The sequence below is a fragment of the Vicia villosa genome, unplaced genomic scaffold (genome assembly GCF_029867415.1).
Source record: "Vicia villosa cultivar HV-30 ecotype Madison, WI unplaced genomic scaffold, Vvil1.0 ctg.000363F_1_1_3, whole genome shotgun sequence".
Taxonomy (NCBI): domain Eukaryota; kingdom Viridiplantae; phylum Streptophyta; class Magnoliopsida; order Fabales; family Fabaceae; genus Vicia; species Vicia villosa.
In genome coordinates, this window is record NW_026705164.1 from 181,159 (window position 1) to 200,491 (window position 19,333).

Here is a 19,333-nt window from a genome sequence, read left to right on the forward strand (position 1 = left end):
TGATTAATAGGGCTAATAAAATTCTGGTTTGGAATTGTAGAGGTGCCGCTAGTAGAGCCTTTTATAGATATTGAAAACAATATATCGATATTTATAAACTTGCCATGCGTGTCATTTTGGAAACTCGTTGTGATCCTTCTAAACTCAATAAACCGCTCAAGGTATTGGGGTTTGATGATAGTGTTATGATGTATAATTGTGGTTTTTCCGGTGGGATTGTTGTAGCTTGGAAAGGTCGCAAGCATACCATTATGTATAGTATGGTAGCCGAGCGTACAAAGGTCCCTCATGCCTGAAGCTGGCAGTACCTCCTGAAACCATGGCTCGTCAGGCTGCGCGAGATCTTTAATCTTCCGCCCATGGTTGTAGAATCTCTGGGGATCCCTACTCTGAAATTTTAAAAAAATTTGAATTGTTAGTAATAAGCAAGGTCAGAACTGACGAAAATAAATAGTAATTAACAGATATAATTTACCTCTCCATCCCATATACGCCTAGCTGCATGATCGTCATACCCTGTCAAAAGGGATGCGTCTATAGGACCCCTAGGGTACCATATAGGCTCTGACACCGGCTCATCCTCGTGTCCCTGTGGAGGTGGCACAACAAATCCTGCATCCCCCGTCACTAGCACAGGCACAAGAGTAGAAATAGAAGACGCATGAGTAGTAGTAGAATAAGTGCTACGACTACGTCTGCGTGGTGGTGGCATCTGTGAAGAACCCTCAGCATCATCCTAGGGCCTCCGTGAAGTAGTAGTAGACGAGGACGACCCCTCAATTAGGATAGCTGTAGAATACCCAGTTGTAGCGGGTGTATGAACTGGAACAGCAACTGAGAACCCCTCAACTAGGACAAATGTAGAAGTCTCGGCTGGAGCAGGAGTATTAGGTGGAACAACAGCTCCATCAGTCACCTGAGATATAAGTCATAATGTCTGCATAGGTAACCATACATGAACAATAAATTATAAATAAACAAGAAATTTAAAAAAAAATACTTTTTCCGTAGATGCACCTACGGAAGTATGTTAGTTTCAAAAACATTGGGTGCTTCCGTAGATGGACCTACAGAAGCATGTTAGTTTCAAATACATTGGGTGCTTTTGTAGATGGATCTACGGAATGCCCTAACGTCCATCTCTTCCGTAGATGGATCTACGGAAGCAACTGAAACTCAGAAACGCAACAATGGCGTCTGAGTACTGTTCCAGCCACTACAAACTCTATTTTTATGGCTTGATCGTCCGTTTAAAACGTCAAACAACCCCTACATTATCTCTAAACACTATTGCTAACCCTATCAATTCATTTCTACTCCTAAATATCACATTCTAATTCAATTTCGAAACTACTCTAAAATAACTAAAAATTCCAAAAACTAACCGATTAAAATATCGCTTTGAACTTGAAAGAGAATTGAAGTTGATGTTGACAACGTAGTCGAACTTGATATCGATTTTGAGTATTGGGAAAGATAGTTTGGGGTTGAGAGAGTATGTGGTTTGAGAGAGTTTAGTTTGAGAATGTGAAGAATGAGGGAGGGGAAAGGTCTGACGCGAGTTATAACACCAAACCTTTCCGTAGATGCACATACGGAAGCGTGCTCCGTAGGTGCATCTAAGGAACAAAGCAAAATTAAACAAAAAAAAAGGTTCTTCCGGAGATGCATCTACGGAAGCACGAGGACAGTTTTGTCAATTCAGTGGTGCGTGAGAGATGCATGGGATATGTTGAGAAATCTTCTTACTCTATCTTACGTTGGATCAAAGTATGACGACTATTCACAAACTTTCAAGTAATGATCAAAGATCATTCAAAGTCTTTTACCAAAAAAAATTTTGTGGTCTTCACGCACGTGAAACTCCTTCTTGTAATATTCGTGTCCTATATCGATTATATCAGACCACTTAAAGGTTTTCAAATTGCCTAAAGTTTATTCATCACTACAAACTTATCAATTAATCGACTTTCCAAAAAGCATATTAATCATAACCTCTTACAAAGATTTTTGCAACCCTTTCAATATCCAATCATTTAGGGTCAGTTTGGTTCAAATGAGGGGGAGGGAAGGGGAGGGATTTTAATGGAGGAGAGGGAAGGGGAGGGGAGGTGAGGGAATTTTTTTAATCATGTTTGATTCAAACGAAGGGAGGAGAGGGGAATGGATGAATTTTAATTAAAAATATGTTTGGTTCAGGAGGGGAGGAGTTTTATTAATAATTTACATTTTTATCCTTATTATCTTATATAAGTGATACAATATGATACTCAAATGTGAAAAATTTATACATATTTTATTGTTAGTAAAATTTATAATATTGAGTGACTAAAAAGTTATAATTTACTACATAATGTTAAAAAATTTAGTTCACTTAATTCGAATAAAATGTTCAAAAACAAACTAAACTATATGTTGGTAATAATTTTTAAATCGTAATAAATTATTTAACACATCAATTATATAAAATAATTTATTATTAAATATAAATGATTTAAATGTTTTAATAAAATAAATAAATTAATTAAAATGAAAGATTTAAAGTTTGATATAAAAGAAAATATGATAGGATACATAACAAAATTAGAAAAAAAAACATAAAAGAGTTATAAAAAAATAAAAAAAGCACAAATGATTATGATTTATACTAAGGACAAAAATTTTAAAATTATTTGAAGGTGGAGAATAATTATAATAATTTGATAGAAGCAATAGTGAAAAATCACACAGAAGAGAGAAGTAATACAAAACAAAATGAATAATTTTGAAATATTAAAATAAAACTGAGAATATTATAGTAATATTAATAAGTTTTAAAATTTATTTATTAAAATTTTATATTAAACTCTAAATATCATTTTTAAAGAGTCATTTCAAGTTAATACTTCCATTATTCCATAACATGTTATTTCATTTTCAATTTCACACTTATTAAAAAATAAAAGACATAGTATTATTATTATTATTATTATTATTTTAATTATGTAATTTAATTAATATTCTAATCAAATATAAATGCATTCATAATTATATAAATATATGTCTGAGTAAAAATATTCAACTAATATATATTAGTTGAGTTAAATGAGTATAATTGATTGATAAATACTTCAATCTCTAACGATAATATTTATTTATATTAATATATTATTATAAACAAGTTTATATTTTCTAAATTAACAAAACAAAATTTTAAAATAATTATATAAATAAAAAATGAAAGATATAAACTTGTAAAAACAATATTATTTATATGACACATTAAAAAAATTATTATTTATATGACTAATGTAACACCCCAATTTACCATGTCGAAAGTAATAAAAATCAAAGTGGAATACTAATAATGGTAAATTTAGGTTGTCACATTTTCATCACAAACGTCAAAATCAATCGCAATTAAAGCAGATACATAACACCAATAACTAGGATGAACCAAACATAACAAAATTAGTCTTCAAAAACAACTTTCAATTGAGCAGCGGAATTCAACATAGTTCAATCTTAAAAATGTCATAACATCTTAATCCAACATAATCAACATCAAGCTTGTAACAAAATATTTCAACAAACAATTTAATTAAATCCAACGACAAAATAAATAGCAAGACATTTAGCGTTCATTCTCCCGAGTGTTACGTATCAGAGCGACGACACCAACTCGACTACAGAAGGTATTTAGCCTTCATTCCTGATTACCTGCATGTTACTAACATATAAGTAACATTCAAATAGAAGGGGTGAGATATCATACAATATAAAGGAATGCATGATAAGTAATATAGGAGATATATATCATACATGATTTCACTACTTCATACAACATTAGCATTGTTTTGGAAACAACATCACGCTTCATACTTCGCAACGTTACAAAATACGGAATAAATACAATTTCTAAAATATTTTTAAAAGGTTCTCAAATTAATTTCATTGGATAGGAAATAAATTTAGCTTTTCAGAAGTTCAAATGGCGCATTAAACAGAAACACGGGTAAAAAGTTATGATTTTTTAAAGTTTTTAAAAAAAACATTTTATAAAATATATATTTTTTCAAATCTTTTAACAAATAATTAATGTGTTTTTTTGTGTGTGTATTATTAACTTGCTTTTATTTTTGTATATAGATGTACCTCGGTGTCCATTTTTCCATAAATTAATACTAGTATTATATTATAAAATAATAAATGCATCTAATAGCCTAAAATAATACTTATAATTAAAGATTTTCTTAAAAGTACTTATAATTTAGGACATAAAGTACCTTTTTTTTTAATATTTAAAACAAATTAATTCATTCACCAAATTTTGTAAAATCTAACGATTTATTTAAAACACATTAATATAAAGTAGATATTAATAATAGTCATTTATAAAAATAAGTACGTAGCATGAATGCCGCACCAATCCACTAAAGCAGATTAGAAGGATTTCATCACGTTTTTGATGTTATCAGATCTATAAATTGAAAATATTGATTTTAGTTCTTAGTCCAAATAGAGCAGTGAAAATTGTACAATTCTTTATAAATTATAACGAGGTCCTAGCCAGATAAAACTGAGTATTTCAATGAGTGACTTTAGATCGTCGAAGCAAAATCTTTAAGCACACTTTAAGAAACACTTGAGATATACCATTTGTTAGAAGAAATTTTATAATTCAAGTCGAATAACCGATTAACACGGGGTGTAATTAATTGGTTACAACTTGGTCAAAAACACTTTTAAAAATCTAAAAAAAATATTTTGAGACGTGGTAACCGGTTACGCAAATGCGTTAACCAGTTACAGTTGTTTGTATAATTTTTGTTGTTCAGTGGTAACCGATTAACAGGTTGTTAGCTGATGATTTCGACACCACGTTGTTGTTGAAGACATCAGAAGAATCATGAAATAAGTTAGAAACCTTCGACACGGGTTTTTGAAGACTTTTACAATGTCTGTCGAAGCCAACTTGATAGGAAGATTTTGGGTGTGGACTTAGAAATATTTTCTAAGTTTCATACTTGGTTCGACGAAGGAGATAGCTTCGACGGAGAAGTTAAGTTGGAGCGAAGGCGTAACTGACTATTTGTCATAATCTGTAGCATTTTGGAAACACGTGGAAGCTTCAGGACGAAGGAAAAGCATGCAGGGTGCGACATGGCATGCTTTGATCGAAGGACTGTTGTAGATGGTTATTTCAAATTAGTATATATAGGAGTCTTAGTTTGTTAGATTCGTGTGTTCATTTTGTACAAAAACTCATAAGATTCACTTAAAGTATCTGTGCGTGAGAAACGAGTCAATTCTGAGAATGTACGTATAAATACACCACTTTTATATTCTTTTTACAGTTTTATAATTTTATCTTTTCCAGAAACTTTACATTCTTGTCATTTACATTATCACAGTTTATATTACAATTGCAGTTATTTTACTTTACTTCTTCTTTACAAGTTGTTACATAAACTTTAAAGTTTCACGTAAATCAAACAGTTTTCAGAAACATGAACATACTTTACGTCGAAGTATCCTTTATCACAAACGAAACATTTTAAAAACAAAGCACATGTCCTAGGATCAATCTAGTCGATCCTGTGAGTAACCAAAAGATTTAGTAGTTTTGGAAGACTAGCACTTGTTTATCAATTTTCACGGTAAACACGGGTTGTGTTAATCGTTTACGCGCACAAATTTTGACTTTTTCTTGTGTTTTAAGGTTTTGTTTTAGGTCTCAATTGTTGTATAACACTTGTATAAATGCATTGAATGCATCCTCATATCAACAAGTTAATGAAATTGTCTCGACAAAACTCCTTCAGTCAATGACCACGCCATGACCTTTCTATCAATCGGGCGTGTACATTCTTGTCCCGTTCCCTTTGGTGTCAAGACAACTGAAGTTCATAATAGTAAAAGTGAAATACTTCATTAAATGGAAAGAAGCAGAAGTTATATCCAGAAACACGACGAAAAGGATACGTTATTTCTACTAGCAGAATATTATGTGCAGGTACAGAGTCCCTGGAGCCATGGTCTCCAACAATGAGACCCAGTTTTCCAGTACTATGGTCATAGACTTCTGCAGAGACTTTGGAGTACAAACAAAATTTGTTTCCATTGTACAAGTCTTCTCGCCGTCGTGGACAAACCTCAATCACCCTACAACATAATATACCTACAAAGGCCACCTGTACTTTTTGACCAATACAAAATACAAAAAGTTTCTCTTATGATGAATCCTTATGACGATCATGAGTAAGAGATCAATGATGGCCTCTTGTAGTGCAAACTCTTTGATTGTCGAAACGAGTTGATCATGAGAACAATATGAACAACAATGATTTTACTCAGTCCACACGAACAAATTATACAATGGGTGATTACTCATCTTAAAATGCTAGGTGTGAACAAAGAAAGTCTTAGAGAAAACACAAACTCATAATCCTAGTGTGGCCAGGGTTTTTAGAATTCCTGAACAAGTAACTCTCACTTTGGTAAATAGTTATACTTATAGACCCGTGTATACACACTGTAGCTTATGGTACACCGTGTTTCTCTAATTAGTGCTACTGCATCGTAAGAATGCACCACCAAATCAAAAATGAATCCTATTCATTTATTTGATTTCTCGTCTATCTGTCATTATGTGTGAGGCCTTGTAAGTTCTTGTAACGTTGACAACAATATTAAATTGTTTATTTAATATTATAAACAGAGAGTGATGTTTAGCAACACATTACCTTTTTCTGTCAAGATTGTTATGTGATTTGACATAACCTTTTTGTGACAATGATCATGTGTATTTAGTTATGTCATGCTCTGCTTTCCTTGAAAAAAACGTATATAATTACGTGAAAATTCATTTCATTATTTAACTCAATGGTGTTATATTTTTGAAGTTTCGGTCTTCTACAATGATTTAAATTAAGGACGACTTAGCTGAAGTATCATTTTAAAATGGTGGCGTTCTAGGTCCTAAGTATAAGTTCCCCGGGTAAAGTCTCATGGGTGTAAGCTTAATTGCCTATGTTGAACCGGATTACGTATAGCCCTTCTTAATTGGGAGCAAATTTATCGTCTCCAGTGTTTTTCCCTTTGACGTCAGCCTTTTGCAGCACGAGATCATTGAATTGGAAATTATAGGGTCAAATTTTGTTGTTGTATTTGGCGGCTGCAACTTGACGACACTTGTGAGGTTGCCGAAACGAATTTTCCCTCTAATAGATCTACCTGTTATTTGATGGTTTCATGTTCTATTCCTCCTATCGTGAAGTTCTTGCACTTGCAAGCTTGATCAAGATGTATGCCTTAGTGTTTTCCTTTGACAGGATATGCATAATCTCATGTGACCAAAACTTGGCATACTTTTCTGTGTTCCAAACTACATACTTTTGTAGTAATGGATCTTTGGTTTGTGCTCTTTCATTGATTAGGGTTACAACTAATGGTGTGTTTATTCACATCTTAACTTCTACATCCCTATCTGGGATGCCAACATGAGACCGATGATGAAAGCTTTATATTCTGTCTTGTTGTTAATGATGGTGAACTCAAAATGTAAGGATACCTTAACTATTATCTCTGTCAGACAAGTAACTTCAAACACAAGAGGAAGAAGGGAGGATTGTGTAGGTTTGAAAAACAATATCCAATTAAAAATTATTAGATAAATAAATTTGTTTAAAATAAGTTTGTAAATCGAACAAAGAATATGGAGCTGAATAGGTAAATAAAAGGAAATCGGAGAAAAGAAAAGAGTAAACACAACGAAAAATAAATAAATAGCAGCGATATAAAGAGATAGAGGTTGAGAGAATTGCACCAGAGATTTATAGAAGTTCTTTCTAACCACTTGGCCTACTTATTTTCTCAAGATTTTCTTTTTGAGTGTTTCCACTATATATGTGAGCTTTTTCACATGTAAAGAGTATACACCACTATCACATTGAGAACAACTTATGATACTTGCTTAATATTCTATGTAGTAGTAGTATTACGGTGGATCAATCTAGTACAAATATTACTCTTAAAAATTTACACCAATGTAAAGAATTGATAATTCTTTATCCATGATCTGTGAAATATGATCATTAGTTTAACCACATAATAATCTCAATTCTTTAATGTTATCTCACTTTACAATAAAGCTTTACTACATATACTTTAAAAATAATGTCCTCATGTTTAATGGAGTCTCACGATTAAGTCACACTTAATGCTTCATCAAATAGACTATCTATTCTAGAAAATTTATTATTTTGGAAAAATAAACATGATAAAGAAATGACTTATATTGTTAATAGATAATTCAATACAAGTACTAAGTTATAATAAAACTATTGCCCTCTAGGGATTACCCAACACGTGTTATCTCTTAGATGAGGATTCTTCTCACTAGAATCAACAAATCGTCTCATATCCAGATTAACTTGGCTGGATTTTCATCAAGCGGAACTATTTTGAAGTTTCTATATGGAACCGACCTCAGGGTCATATTTTTGGTTCCCACCGAGGAGTCGATCTCGTCACCCGACATGGTTTCATTTCTTGGCACATCGAGGTCAACTGTGTCGATGACGAGGGTAAGGGTCTCCTTTATGTTTTTTCCAAAAGAGCAAGGGTGGTTGCTTGGGGTCCTTTAAGATTCTCTCATATATTAAGTGGACTCCAGGTAAGTCAACCAGAATAACAATTCGTTAACGGAGCAGTTGTGGTATTTCATCTTCAGGTGGACACTAAAAGCTATTGCATCTAGTGTTGTGAGAAAAGACCTTCCTAAGATGCATTTGTAAAAACTTTCACAAGGGATTACCAAGAATCACATATTCATTGTTCTCTTATCTCTTCCTTATCCTATGAAAATCGACAATTCATTAGTATCACAAGGGCAAGTGACAGAGTCATTTAACTCCAGGAGATTTCCACCTTCATATCGTGTTAGGTCCTCTTTGCCTAGCCCTAGTCCCACAAAAAAATGTTGGCGTACATAACATCGCATGAATTTTCGTCGTCGATAAGGATTCTTGAGATTGTGTAATTATTCACAATAGTAGTCACTATTGACGGAAGTGTCGTGTTAGGGATCCCTTTCAACTTTTCGCTATCTCAGAACCTTAGGATGTGCCTTCCTTTCTTCTATTTCCCTTCTGTTATCGGAGATCTTGAGGAACTCTTAACTGAAAATTTCTTGTCCAACTCCTTGTTGGATGATCCTCCGTCAATGGGGGAAAAGGACGAGGTTTACTGGTGATCTTGAAATTGATCTTGAAGTTGATGCATGAGAGGTTCATTCTTCTTCATTAACGATTTCATTCATTCTTCTCCATTCTGCTTTGCTCTTTTATTCTCGATCTCCGTTCACCGCTCATTCCTTCTCCGACGATGCAACCCTGCTTAAGGTAACCCCCTAAACCAAGAGATTCACCTATATTGTGTTCTTATTTATATGTTTCTTTTCTTGATTGACCAATTCAAAATCAAAATTAATTTGGCTGTAAGTTTGTATGTCTATCTCTTGATTTTGATTTCAAATCACCGTTAAACAAATGGGGAAAACATTCTAATATTTCAAATCACAGGAGGATATTGCAATTTGGCTAATTATACAGTTGGTAATTCATTTCATGACCATACAACTAGCTCTTACGCTGTTCTTGCTTTTATAATAGTTAAAAGACTGATTTTTTATCACTTGCCTTAGTAGTTTAGCACATCCATAACAACACAAGGCTATGAAGTTACTTCGAAAGGTGTGATACTGTGAGTACAAGGAGACCCAGGATTGAAAGTTTTTGTTAAAACATGGTTTTCTGTATTTGTGTTGAATGTTGTTCTTTCAAGTCTGTGGCAGGATATACTATCTGGAAAGGTTGGATGAACAAGAACCTTAAATGTAAATTTATTAATATATTTTAGTCTTTTTATTAATTCAATATAATCATAAACATGGTTTAATGTAGGTGGCTTTCAGTCACAATGATTGAGAGGTAGAAGAATCCCAACAACGTTATTAGAAAAACAAGAATCAAAGCGAGTGAAGAAAGAGAATGGTTGAAATCAAAAGATTATTTTTAGTGGGCTTGGCTTTTCTAATGTAATGAGTATTGCTTTCTGTTTCAGGCCTTAGGCTATTGGCTACTACATTTTAGTTGATGACTCTGGCCTCTTAATGTTCAACTTCATCACAGTCTTTCATTCTTCATTAACATTAGGTATTTAGGTTCATTATGTCTATGACTACCCATATCTTTATGTCGAAATGCTAATGATTTACAATTGTTGTGGTTTGAATTAACATTGCTAATATAAATTTTAGTGTTGTTACAGTCGAGATGCTTCCATTACTATTTCAACTTATAATGACAACCTTAGCTTATATTTCATGTTTGTGTCTTGTTTAGTGTTTTTGTTTATACTTCATAGCATATAACGATAGTGTTTTTCATCTTTTATTATAATTTATACTATAATGATGCTTTGTCCACTCAATTGTATACTCAGAGAACAACTTGATATTGCAAATAAGGAAGCCATGGATGGATCTGTTGAATGGATGCTAAACTATGATGTGGAGGTAGATAGGGGGAATAAGTGTTTCAAGAAACTTCCAGGGGTATGTGTTATTTTCTACCTTACAAATTGAATGATTCATAAAAGGTTAGGATTAAGTATTATACTATTGTGCTTTGTGGTACTTCATACACACACCTTAAGCTCAACCTTAAGGAATCAAGTGTCATATATATGCACGTTATACATGGGTACTTTATGAAATTATGAAAAAAAAACTTGTAGAAAACAACATTTGAAATTTCAACCAATAAAGAAACAACTTGTTCCTTTTGTATTTCTTATAAAGTCTTGTGTATGGATGATTCAGGGCTCCTCTTAGAAAGCCAATGATGCTACTAGTATTAACCATAGATCGGTAACCTTACAAAAGGTAAGTCTTTATAATTTATCAATCAAACTTTATTTTTCTTCTCTGTTGTAGTGTTTCTATTACTTCTACAAACACTTTGGGAAAAAGGGATATAATTATTAAAGGACAACCACACTATGATCTGATAATTTTGCAATAGACTCAATGCAGAGCCAACTTATTATTGGTCACATATTTCAAAAATCTAATTTATTAACAAACCTAATAATTTCATTTGAGTCCATGCTTCAAATTTATCTAACCAAGTGATTGCTTTCAAGTGGCTAATGAGCTCCAATTAAACTTGAGTTATAGTATGGCCTGTATAGATACCTAACTTGATTTTGCTATATTTATATTTTACTGTAAAATTCAATAGTTTTTATAATATGAACATTTTGCCTTAATATATTTGTTTTTTTTTTCAGGATGCACATTGGTGTCGGGCTATATCGAGTTGATTCTAGAATTAGCAGTGTAATATTGAACCAACTTTGTGCAAAATTAAATTCTTTTACTTAACTTTTGTATTCATTAACTCTATATTGCAACATATATTATGATATGGTATGAGATTTAGTGTATATATATACTTAAATTATTCAATGTATTTACATTTTTTTAGTTTAAACTATGAATTTCTGAGTATATAATTGTTTCAAATTACTATCAAATTTGGATGAGTAGAAAACCCAAATAAAAAACAAATATATAACCCCAACTTTCTGCATAAATATTAGGTGGTAAATGTCAACGTTTTACACTAATTATAATATGTGTTAAATATCAATATTTAACATCGGATATTTTTGAAAAATGGTGTGGATGGTCAAAATTTAACACCTGTTTTTGCTCATAATGAGTATTAAATATAGTTCTGAAATATAAAATTAAGGTATTTATACCTGTTTAATAAACGGCGTGAAATACTTACTTACCATATCTGTTTTATAACCGGTGTGAAATATCTATTTACTATACCGGTAGCAACAACACCGGTCAAAAACTGGTGTTAGATGTCAAAAAAGAAGGTGTTATATCTCCTTTCTACACTAGTGAGATGGATCAAAGATCGTCGTTGCTAATCGCATGAGATCGGTGTTGACGAGACGTGACTTTCGAAATTAGATGAATTCGATGTGGAGAGAGATAGAAACATTGATATATGAATTAGTATAAGTGTATGAATTGAAAAAGTAGAAGAGAGATAGAGACATAATATATAATTCATAAACAATGTCACATATGTGGTGTTAAATGTTGGGTGTTCAAATAACACTACTCTATATAAAAAGTGGTATTTCTTTGTATGACAGCTTCTCAGAAGTTCCCATTCAACATGCTAACATCTAACAACTTATGGGATTTTTTTGCAAGTAAAATTATAAATATATTTCAACTGAAAACCTACTACAGAAGCTAATTAAAAGCTAATCTAAATCATACTAGCAAGGCCCTTCCACAAAATATTAAAAAAAAAAATTGAAATTAATATTGCTAAAATTAATTGATTTTTTTTTAAAATATTGATGAAAAATATGAGCTAGAAATTGAAGCTTAACTGCTTTAGAAAATAAGCCATTTCAAAGACTGAAATCAACTAAGAAAGTAGTTGTTAATAAGTCATGTCTGTGTGGACACTTGTTGAAGTGCTATCCAAACATCATTATTCAAATGCTGTTCAAATTATTCTAGACCACAGCTTGTGACAGTAGAGTTTGAATGAGAATGACTTTTTAATTAAGCAATTTATACACTTCAATCAAATGTCATTTGTTCAGCTTCATGCCTGATGGATTCGAAAAGTGGTGAAGATAAGTAACGTTCTCCAAAACTCGGAAAAACAGCCTGCACAACATTGATTCAGATTTATTCAACATTTACATTAACAACTAATCTGCTATTCACCACAAACATTGTGTAATAATAATATTGGCACAAGTCGTATAGACATCATCTTATAATTCTGCGACGATAAAACTTTTTAAGGATTGTAAACTTACAACGATGAGCTTTCCTGCATTTTCTGTTCTCTTCCCTAATTTTATAGCAGCTGCAGCAGCTGCACCCGATGAAATTCCCATCTGCAGAAGACATTCATAATATCATAGTATTTTCAGTTATGTAATTGCAGAACCAAATAACAAGAATCACAAGTTATGGTGTCATACCAGTAAACCTTCTTTCAAAGCAAGCAACTTAGCAGTTTCTTTAGCTTCTTCACTTGAAACCTGTAGTTCATAAAAGAGAGTCTCATTTTAAATGAAGGAAAAGACTAGATTCTAGATCAAAATTGAGAATAGAAATACAATGTATTATTAGTGTTGCAAGCTACCTGAATGACTTCATCTAGGAAATCAAATTCCAATAAAGGGGGAACGATACCGGCACCAATCCCTTGGATTTGATGTTTTCCTTTGAAATGTTTACAAATAGGAAAATAAATCAGTAAACGGCCTCAAGTCAGAACAACTCAAATGAATAGCAATGATATTTGTATTCAGAATCATAAAATCACCTGGCTTTCCTCCATTCAGAACCGGACTTTCAGCCGGTTCTACACCATATACCTAGGGGCGAAACGCGGCATAAATCATACTTAGCATAAAGCATAAATAAATCATAACAAAAACTTGTTCATATATTCACTCAGTATGCAGGGTAAACAATCAACCTTAATTTCTGAGTTTTTCTCCTTGAGGAACTTCCCAGTACCTGTTACAGTTCCCCCAGTTCCTATCCCTGCAACCAAAGCATCAATTTTCCCTCCGGAGTCTCTCCAAATCTCAGGTCCAGTCGTCTCGTAATGAATCTAAAACAAAGAAAAAAATCATTGACTACAGTTTTTTTCATCTCATCAACCAAATTACGAAATACGAATTTCAACAATACCTTTGGATTGGCAGGGTTTTCAAATTGATTGAGCATATAACTATTAGGCGTCTTGGCTAATAGCTCATCCGCTTTCTTAAAAACACCATCAATTCCTTTTGCAGGATCTGTCAAATATATCTCAGCTCCGAAAGCTCGCAATATGATTTTTCTCTCCAGAGTCACATAAGATGGCATAGCCACTAAAAGTTTATAGCCTCTCAGTGCTGCTATCGACGCCAATCCTATGCCGGTGTTACCACTCGTAGGCTCAACAAGGACCGTCTTTTCAACCATTGTTCAAAAAGATTAAACTCACTTACAAGCTCAGGACAAAAGCCTAGAAATCAAACATGAGTAATTACCTTTCCAGGTGTAATAAGGCCTTTGCTTTCAGCATCTTCAATCATGCTTAATGATATTCTGAGTGAAAAAAACAAGATTATCCTTACAAATTCTTATATAAAATCTTAAAAATTAAAATTTCAAAAGATTTCAAGTTTGTGAAAATGAAGCATTCCATGCCTATCTTTAACACTGCAGCAGGATTGCAAGTATTCTAGCTTAGCAGCAATACGGGCAACACAGCCTTCAGTGATGTTGTTAAGATATACCAATGGAGTGTTCCCTATTAACTTCATAATAAAATTATAATTATTAACAAAAATAAACATAAAAATAAAAAAAATGAAACAAAAAATAGTTATTATTAACAGAAAATATTACTTCAGTAGCATCTTTCTTGATTGCAAACTGTGTCTCCATGATATCTGATGAAGAAAACCAGCAAAAGCTTGATTATTTAGTTTCTTTTTAGAAATCAGCAGAAAAAGAAAGCATCATATATAAGATCTCTATAATTATTGGGGCACATGAAACTGTAAGAATGAGAAAACAAAGGAGATTGAAAATGTTTTACTAACCAATGTCTTCAATGACAGTTTTGGATTGTTGAAGAAACAGAAAGATTAAGCTTGACCGTATGTGTATTCAAGAGCTATTAGACTTTTGTTCTTTTAGCTAAAATCCAAAAGCTATTATCATGTTTTTTGGAAATATATTTTTGAAAAAGTGTTGGTTGTGTTTTTCTTTTTTAAAAAATTTCAATTTTAACACATTTGGCAACCAACTTAGAAAAAATAAATAAAAAATTTACGTTGAAAAAAACTATAAAAAAGAGTTTAATTTTTTACACCATCGTTAGATCATGAATATTCAATTGTATTACTTCAAAATAAGTTAAAATAATAGTCAAATCTTTTATAGTTATCAATGATTGTGATTTAGTGTAAAAAATCTTTACATTATCAATGTATTTCAATTAAATTTTAAAAAAATTAACTATAACTTTTTATCTAAATTAATATCCAATTTTTTAAATAAAGTTTTATATTTAACATAAATGATTTATTTATAGATTTTATTAACATGAGGCTCAAGTTAGTATTATCATTGTGGGACTATCATATAGTTGTGAAGACCCCCTCATAAACAATACCCTCAATTCCTATTTATAAGCAAATTTTGACTTTTTAGTTTCATTGAATAAATGTTGTATTTAGATGATATAAAAATTAAATACAACATTTATTCAATGAATATAAAAAGTTAAAATTTACTTATAAATAGGAATGGAGGGAGTAACTTCCATAAATAATCTTTAGATATGATCTTATAATCGGGCATCATTGCATAAATAGAATATGATATTATGGGGGACCATCCGTTCTACCTCTTAAGTCAATAGTAGATTCTAAATGAAAACTGATTATAAAGATAAAACCCAAAAAAAAAAGAGAAATTAGGCTAAGACCGTCTCAAAGAAATTTAAAGATTATTACGAATTTGTCAAGCCCTACAAAAGGAGGCTTGAAAGCTAAAACCACTACTTTAGAATAAGTTTCAAGCCAGAGCTTATTCCAAGGTTTGTTTTTTGCTAGCTCAATAGCTGCCATTTCCCCTGAAAGCTCAGCAATGAGAAAACATTTCCAATCCAATGATTCAGCAAAAGCACTTGAAAAATGGTCCAACCTGTTGCTAAAATGCCACCATAAGAAGTTCTAATTCAACTTGCTAACATCTTAAAACTTAAAAAGATTTTTTGCAAGTAAAATTATAAATCCACTTCAATTAAAAACCTTCTATGTTAGCTATTTAAAAGCTAATCTGAATCATATTAGCAAGTTCCTTCTACAAAATATGTAGACAAAATAAAATTATATATTTCTAAAACTAATTGATAATTTTTTTTATTAGTGATGCAAAAATTTGAGCTAGAAAATGAAGCTTTACCTACTTAAAAAAATAAGCTATTTCATAGGATAAAATCAACTAAGACAATAGTTGTTAATATAATAACTTATGACTAAATTAAAAGTAATGGTTCATTTGATTCCATCTTTTATGTTCTAACAAGTTCTCTAACATAGATTAATCTCCACTAAATATTCATAAATCATAAGTCATGTCTGTGTAGACAGTAATTGAATTGCCTATCCAAATGCTATTATTTAACAAAAGTGTTTATCAAAACATAGTTCAACTTATTATAGAACCCAGCTTATGGCAGAAGAGCTTGAATAGGAATATGACTTCAATCAAATGTCATTTGTTCGGCTTCTTGCCTGATGGATTCAAAAAGTGCTGAAGACAAGTAACGTTCTCCAAAACTAGGAAAAACCACCTGCACAACAATGATTCAGATTTATTCAACATTGGCATTAACAACTGACAATCTTCTATTCACAGCAAACACTATGTAATAGTATTGGTGTAAGTCGTAGACCATAATCATCTTATAATTCTTCGCAAAAAAGGATGGGAAACTTACAACGATGAGCTTTCCTGCATTTTCTGGTCTCTTTCCTAATTTTAATGCAGCTGCTGCAGCAGCACCTGATGAAATTCCCATCTGCAAAAGACATTCATAATATCATCATATTTGCAGTTACGAATTTGAAAAACCAAATAGCAAGAATAACAAGTTATGAAGTCATACCAGTAAACCTTCTTTCAAAGCAAGCAATTTAGCCGTTTCTATAGCTTCTTCACTTGAAACCTGTAGTTCATGATAAAACCTCGTTTGTCATAACTCAAAACAGAATCCATTGTAATACCAGCTAAAATTGAATTGGATCTTGCAGTTATCTTTCAAGAATCAAAGATTCAGACTTAATATTCCTCACTGTCACTACAGATTAACATATTACGAAGGTTTCACTTAGGCCAATAAAGGAAACAAAAGAATTGAATTAATGTATTAGTGTTGCAAGCTTAGGTACCTGAATAACTTCATCAAGGAGATCAACTTCCAGGATAGAAGGAACGAAACCAGCACCGATCCCTTGCATTAGATGTTTGCCTGTGAAATGTGTGGAAAGGCAAAAATCAATCAGCAAATGGTCACAAATGTTTGTCTAAGAACTTGCTTAAATTTTAAAGAATAAAACTCTGACAGTTCCAATGAATAACAATAATTTTCAGAATCCTAAAAACACCTGTCTTTCCTCCATTCAGAACCGCACTTTCAGCCGGTTCTACACCATACACCTAGGGGCGAAAAGCGACATAAACCATAAAATTAATATAATTATAAATAAATCAACATAAAAACCTGTTCACATATTTACTCTCAACACAAAAACTATGCAGGGTAAACAAATCAACCTTGATTTCTGAGTTTTTCTCCTTGAGGAACTTCCCAGCACCAGTCACTGTTCCGCCAGTTCCTATCCCTGCAACCAAAGCATCAATTTTCCCTCCAGAGTCTCTCCAAATCTCAGGTCCAGTCGTCTCATAATGAATCTACAACAATGTAAAATTACTGCCTACTGTTTTTTTTCATCTCATCAACTAAATTAGGAAACATGAATTTCAATAATACCTTGGGATTGGCAGGGTTTTCAAATTGACTGAGCATATAACTATTAGGCGTCTTCGCTAATAGCTCATCCGCTTTCTCAAAAACCGCATAAGTTCCTTTGGCAGGATCTGTCAAATACACCTCAGCTCCGAAAGCTCGCAGTATAATTCTTCTCTCAAGACTCGCATGAGATGGCATCGTCACTATAAGTTTATAGCCTTTCAATGCTGCTATCGACGCCAATCCTATGCCAGTGTTACCACTTGTAGCCTCAATAAGGACAGTCTGTTCAACCATTGTTCTTACATCCAACAATATGAATAATACTATACAACAGCATAGGCAATAACAAACCCTAGATATGAAACTTGACTATTTACCTTTCCAGGTGTAATGAGGCCTTTTTTCTCAGCATCTTCAATCATGCTCAGTGATATTCTGAGTGAAAGAAACAAGATTATGATTACAAATTCTTATATAAGAATCTTAAAAAATTTCAAAACATTTCAAGTTTGTGAAAATGAAGAACTCCATGCCTATCTTTAACACTGCAGCAAAGTTGCAAATATTCAAGTTTAGCAGCAATTCGAGCAACACAGCCTTCAGTAATGTTGTTAAGATATACCAATGGAGTATTCCCTATTAACTTCACAAATCACAATAAAATTATAATTATTTTACTAAAACAAAACATAAAAATGAAAGATATGAAAGAAAAAAAAGTAGTTATTATTAAGAGAAAATATTACTTGAGTGGCATCTTTCTTGATTGCAAACTGTGTGTCCATGATGTCTGATGAAGATCCACCGCAAAAGCTTGACTGTGAAAGCATAATGTAAAACTCAAAAAACCCTAAAACAGAGAATGAAAATGTTGTACTAACAGTAACAAGACATACATCACTTGATCACGTGTATAGTTTCAATGTCAGTTTGGGATTGTTGAAGAAGTACGTAGAAGACGTCATTGTTGAGTTCTCTCCTTTCAGTAGCTTCCGTAGATGGATCTACGGAAGAGTTGTGCGTTAGGGTACTTCCGTAGATCCATCTACGGAAACACCCAATGTTTTTGAAACAAAAATACTTTCGTAGATCCATCTACGGAAGCACCCAGGGTTTCTGAAAACATGGTGATTCCGTATACGCATCTACGGAAGAGTATTTTTCTGGTTTTATTTTTATGTTTATTAATAAATACGCAGTTTCTAACTCGATCATTTTTGTATCATAATGCAGACATCATGACTCACGGTCCGGACAGAGACATCCATGGTAAGACAACACAACACGCATCCGTTCGGCAAGAACGAACATCGCGTACAGTATCTCAGGTGACCGATGGAGCTGCGGTTGTACCTGACCCACCTTCTACATCCGACACACCCGCTTCAGCCGGACCTATTCCTTCACCTGCATCAGCTAGGCCCACTCCAACACCCGCTCTAGCGGGGCCCATTTGTTCACCTACATCAGCCAGAACCACTCCATCTACGTCTACTACTCCATCACGGAGACCTCAGGATGATCCTGAGGGTACTTCTACGTCAGAGTTGCCACCACCCTCACGCAGGCTTCGTCGGGGCAGTACTTCTTCTGTCGGGCCACCTCCGAAGGTACACGAGGATGATCTGGTGCGGGGGCCAGTGCCAGAGCCCGTTTGGTACCCCGGTGGGCCCGTAGACGCCTCTCTGCTT

At 32.9% G+C, this 19,333-nt stretch overlaps 2 protein-coding genes and 1 long non-coding RNA gene across 13 annotated transcripts; 1 reads left to right on the forward strand and 2 right to left on the reverse strand.

Annotated features, from left to right (window-relative positions):
* The first annotated feature begins 8,322 nt into the window (after window positions 1-8,322).
* On the forward strand, window positions 8,323-11,476 carry LOC131627417 (uncharacterized). 9 transcript variants are annotated; one of them, XR_009291445.1, is made up of 7 exons: window positions 8,323-9,383; window positions 9,564-9,596; window positions 9,686-9,853; window positions 9,945-10,196; window positions 10,486-10,597; window positions 10,865-10,927; window positions 11,335-11,476. It is a non-coding gene; the product is annotated as an uncharacterized LOC131627417 (long non-coding RNA). The 9 variants fall into 9 exon arrangements; XR_009291447.1 differs by having other exon boundaries at window positions 9,689-9,853; XR_009291442.1 differs by having other exon boundaries at window positions 8,323-9,596.
* Window positions 11,477-12,445: 969 nt separating this feature from the next.
* Window positions 12,446-14,812, reverse strand: LOC131627416 (cysteine synthase-like). Of its 2 annotated transcripts, XM_058898274.1 has the most exons (11): window positions 14,701-14,812; window positions 14,504-14,547; window positions 14,303-14,412; window positions 14,143-14,200; window positions 13,799-14,062; window positions 13,581-13,718; window positions 13,425-13,476; window positions 13,242-13,321; window positions 13,078-13,137; window positions 12,910-12,990; window positions 12,446-12,754 (listed from the first exon to the last, which is right to left on the reverse strand). In XM_058898274.1, the coding sequence occupies exons 2-11, from the start codon at window positions 14,540-14,542 to the stop codon at window positions 12,665-12,667; spliced, it is 972 nt and encodes a 323-aa protein (XP_058754257.1). In that variant the 5' UTR covers window positions 14,543-14,547; window positions 14,701-14,812; the 3' UTR covers window positions 12,446-12,664. The 2 variants fall into 2 exon arrangements, with proteins under 2 accessions (XP_058754257.1, XP_058754259.1); XM_058898276.1 differs by lacking the exons at window positions 14,143-14,200; window positions 14,303-14,412; window positions 14,701-14,812 and having other exon boundaries at window positions 13,799-14,117; window positions 14,504-14,518.
* Window positions 14,813-16,170: 1,358 nt separating this feature from the next.
* Window positions 16,171-18,670, reverse strand: LOC131627400 (cysteine synthase-like). Of its 2 annotated transcripts, XM_058898258.1 has the most exons (11): window positions 18,539-18,670; window positions 18,389-18,460; window positions 18,176-18,285; window positions 18,020-18,077; window positions 17,661-17,924; window positions 17,444-17,581; window positions 17,275-17,326; window positions 17,059-17,138; window positions 16,776-16,835; window positions 16,608-16,688; window positions 16,171-16,460 (listed from the first exon to the last, which is right to left on the reverse strand). In XM_058898258.1, the coding sequence occupies exons 2-11, from the start codon at window positions 18,425-18,427 to the stop codon at window positions 16,371-16,373; spliced, it is 972 nt and encodes a 323-aa protein (XP_058754241.1). In that variant the 5' UTR covers window positions 18,428-18,460; window positions 18,539-18,670; the 3' UTR covers window positions 16,171-16,370. The 2 variants fall into 2 exon arrangements, with proteins under 2 accessions (XP_058754241.1, XP_058754240.1); XM_058898257.1 differs by having other exon boundaries at window positions 18,389-18,605.
* Between the last annotated feature and the right edge of the window lie 663 nt (window positions 18,671-19,333).

Excerpts from the sequence above, each read along its gene's own strand:
- LOC131627416 (XM_058898274.1), bottom strand. The coding sequence starts at position 14,542 with ATGGAGACACAGTTTGCAATCAAGAAAGATGCTACTGAA. Across the intron at positions 14,063-14,142 it reads GCCTTATTACACCTGGAAAG|ACGGTCCTTGTTGAGCCTAC; the intron begins GTAATTACTCAT and ends ATGGTTGAAAAG. Across the intron at positions 13,719-13,798 it reads AAAACCCTGCCAATCCAAAG|ATTCATTACGAGACGACTGG; the intron begins GTATTGTTGAAA and ends TCTTTGTTTTAG.
- LOC131627400 (XM_058898257.1), bottom strand. The coding sequence starts at position 18,472 with ATGCTTTCACAGTCAAGCTTTTGCGGTGGATCTTCATCAGACATCATG. Across the intron at positions 17,925-18,019 it reads GCCTCATTACACCTGGAAAG|ACTGTCCTTATTGAGGCTAC; the intron begins GTAAATAGTCAA and ends ATGGTTGAACAG. Across the intron at positions 17,139-17,274 it reads TCTGAATGGAGGAAAGACAG|GCAAACATCTAATGCAAGGG; the intron begins GTGTTTTTAGGA and ends CACATTTCACAG.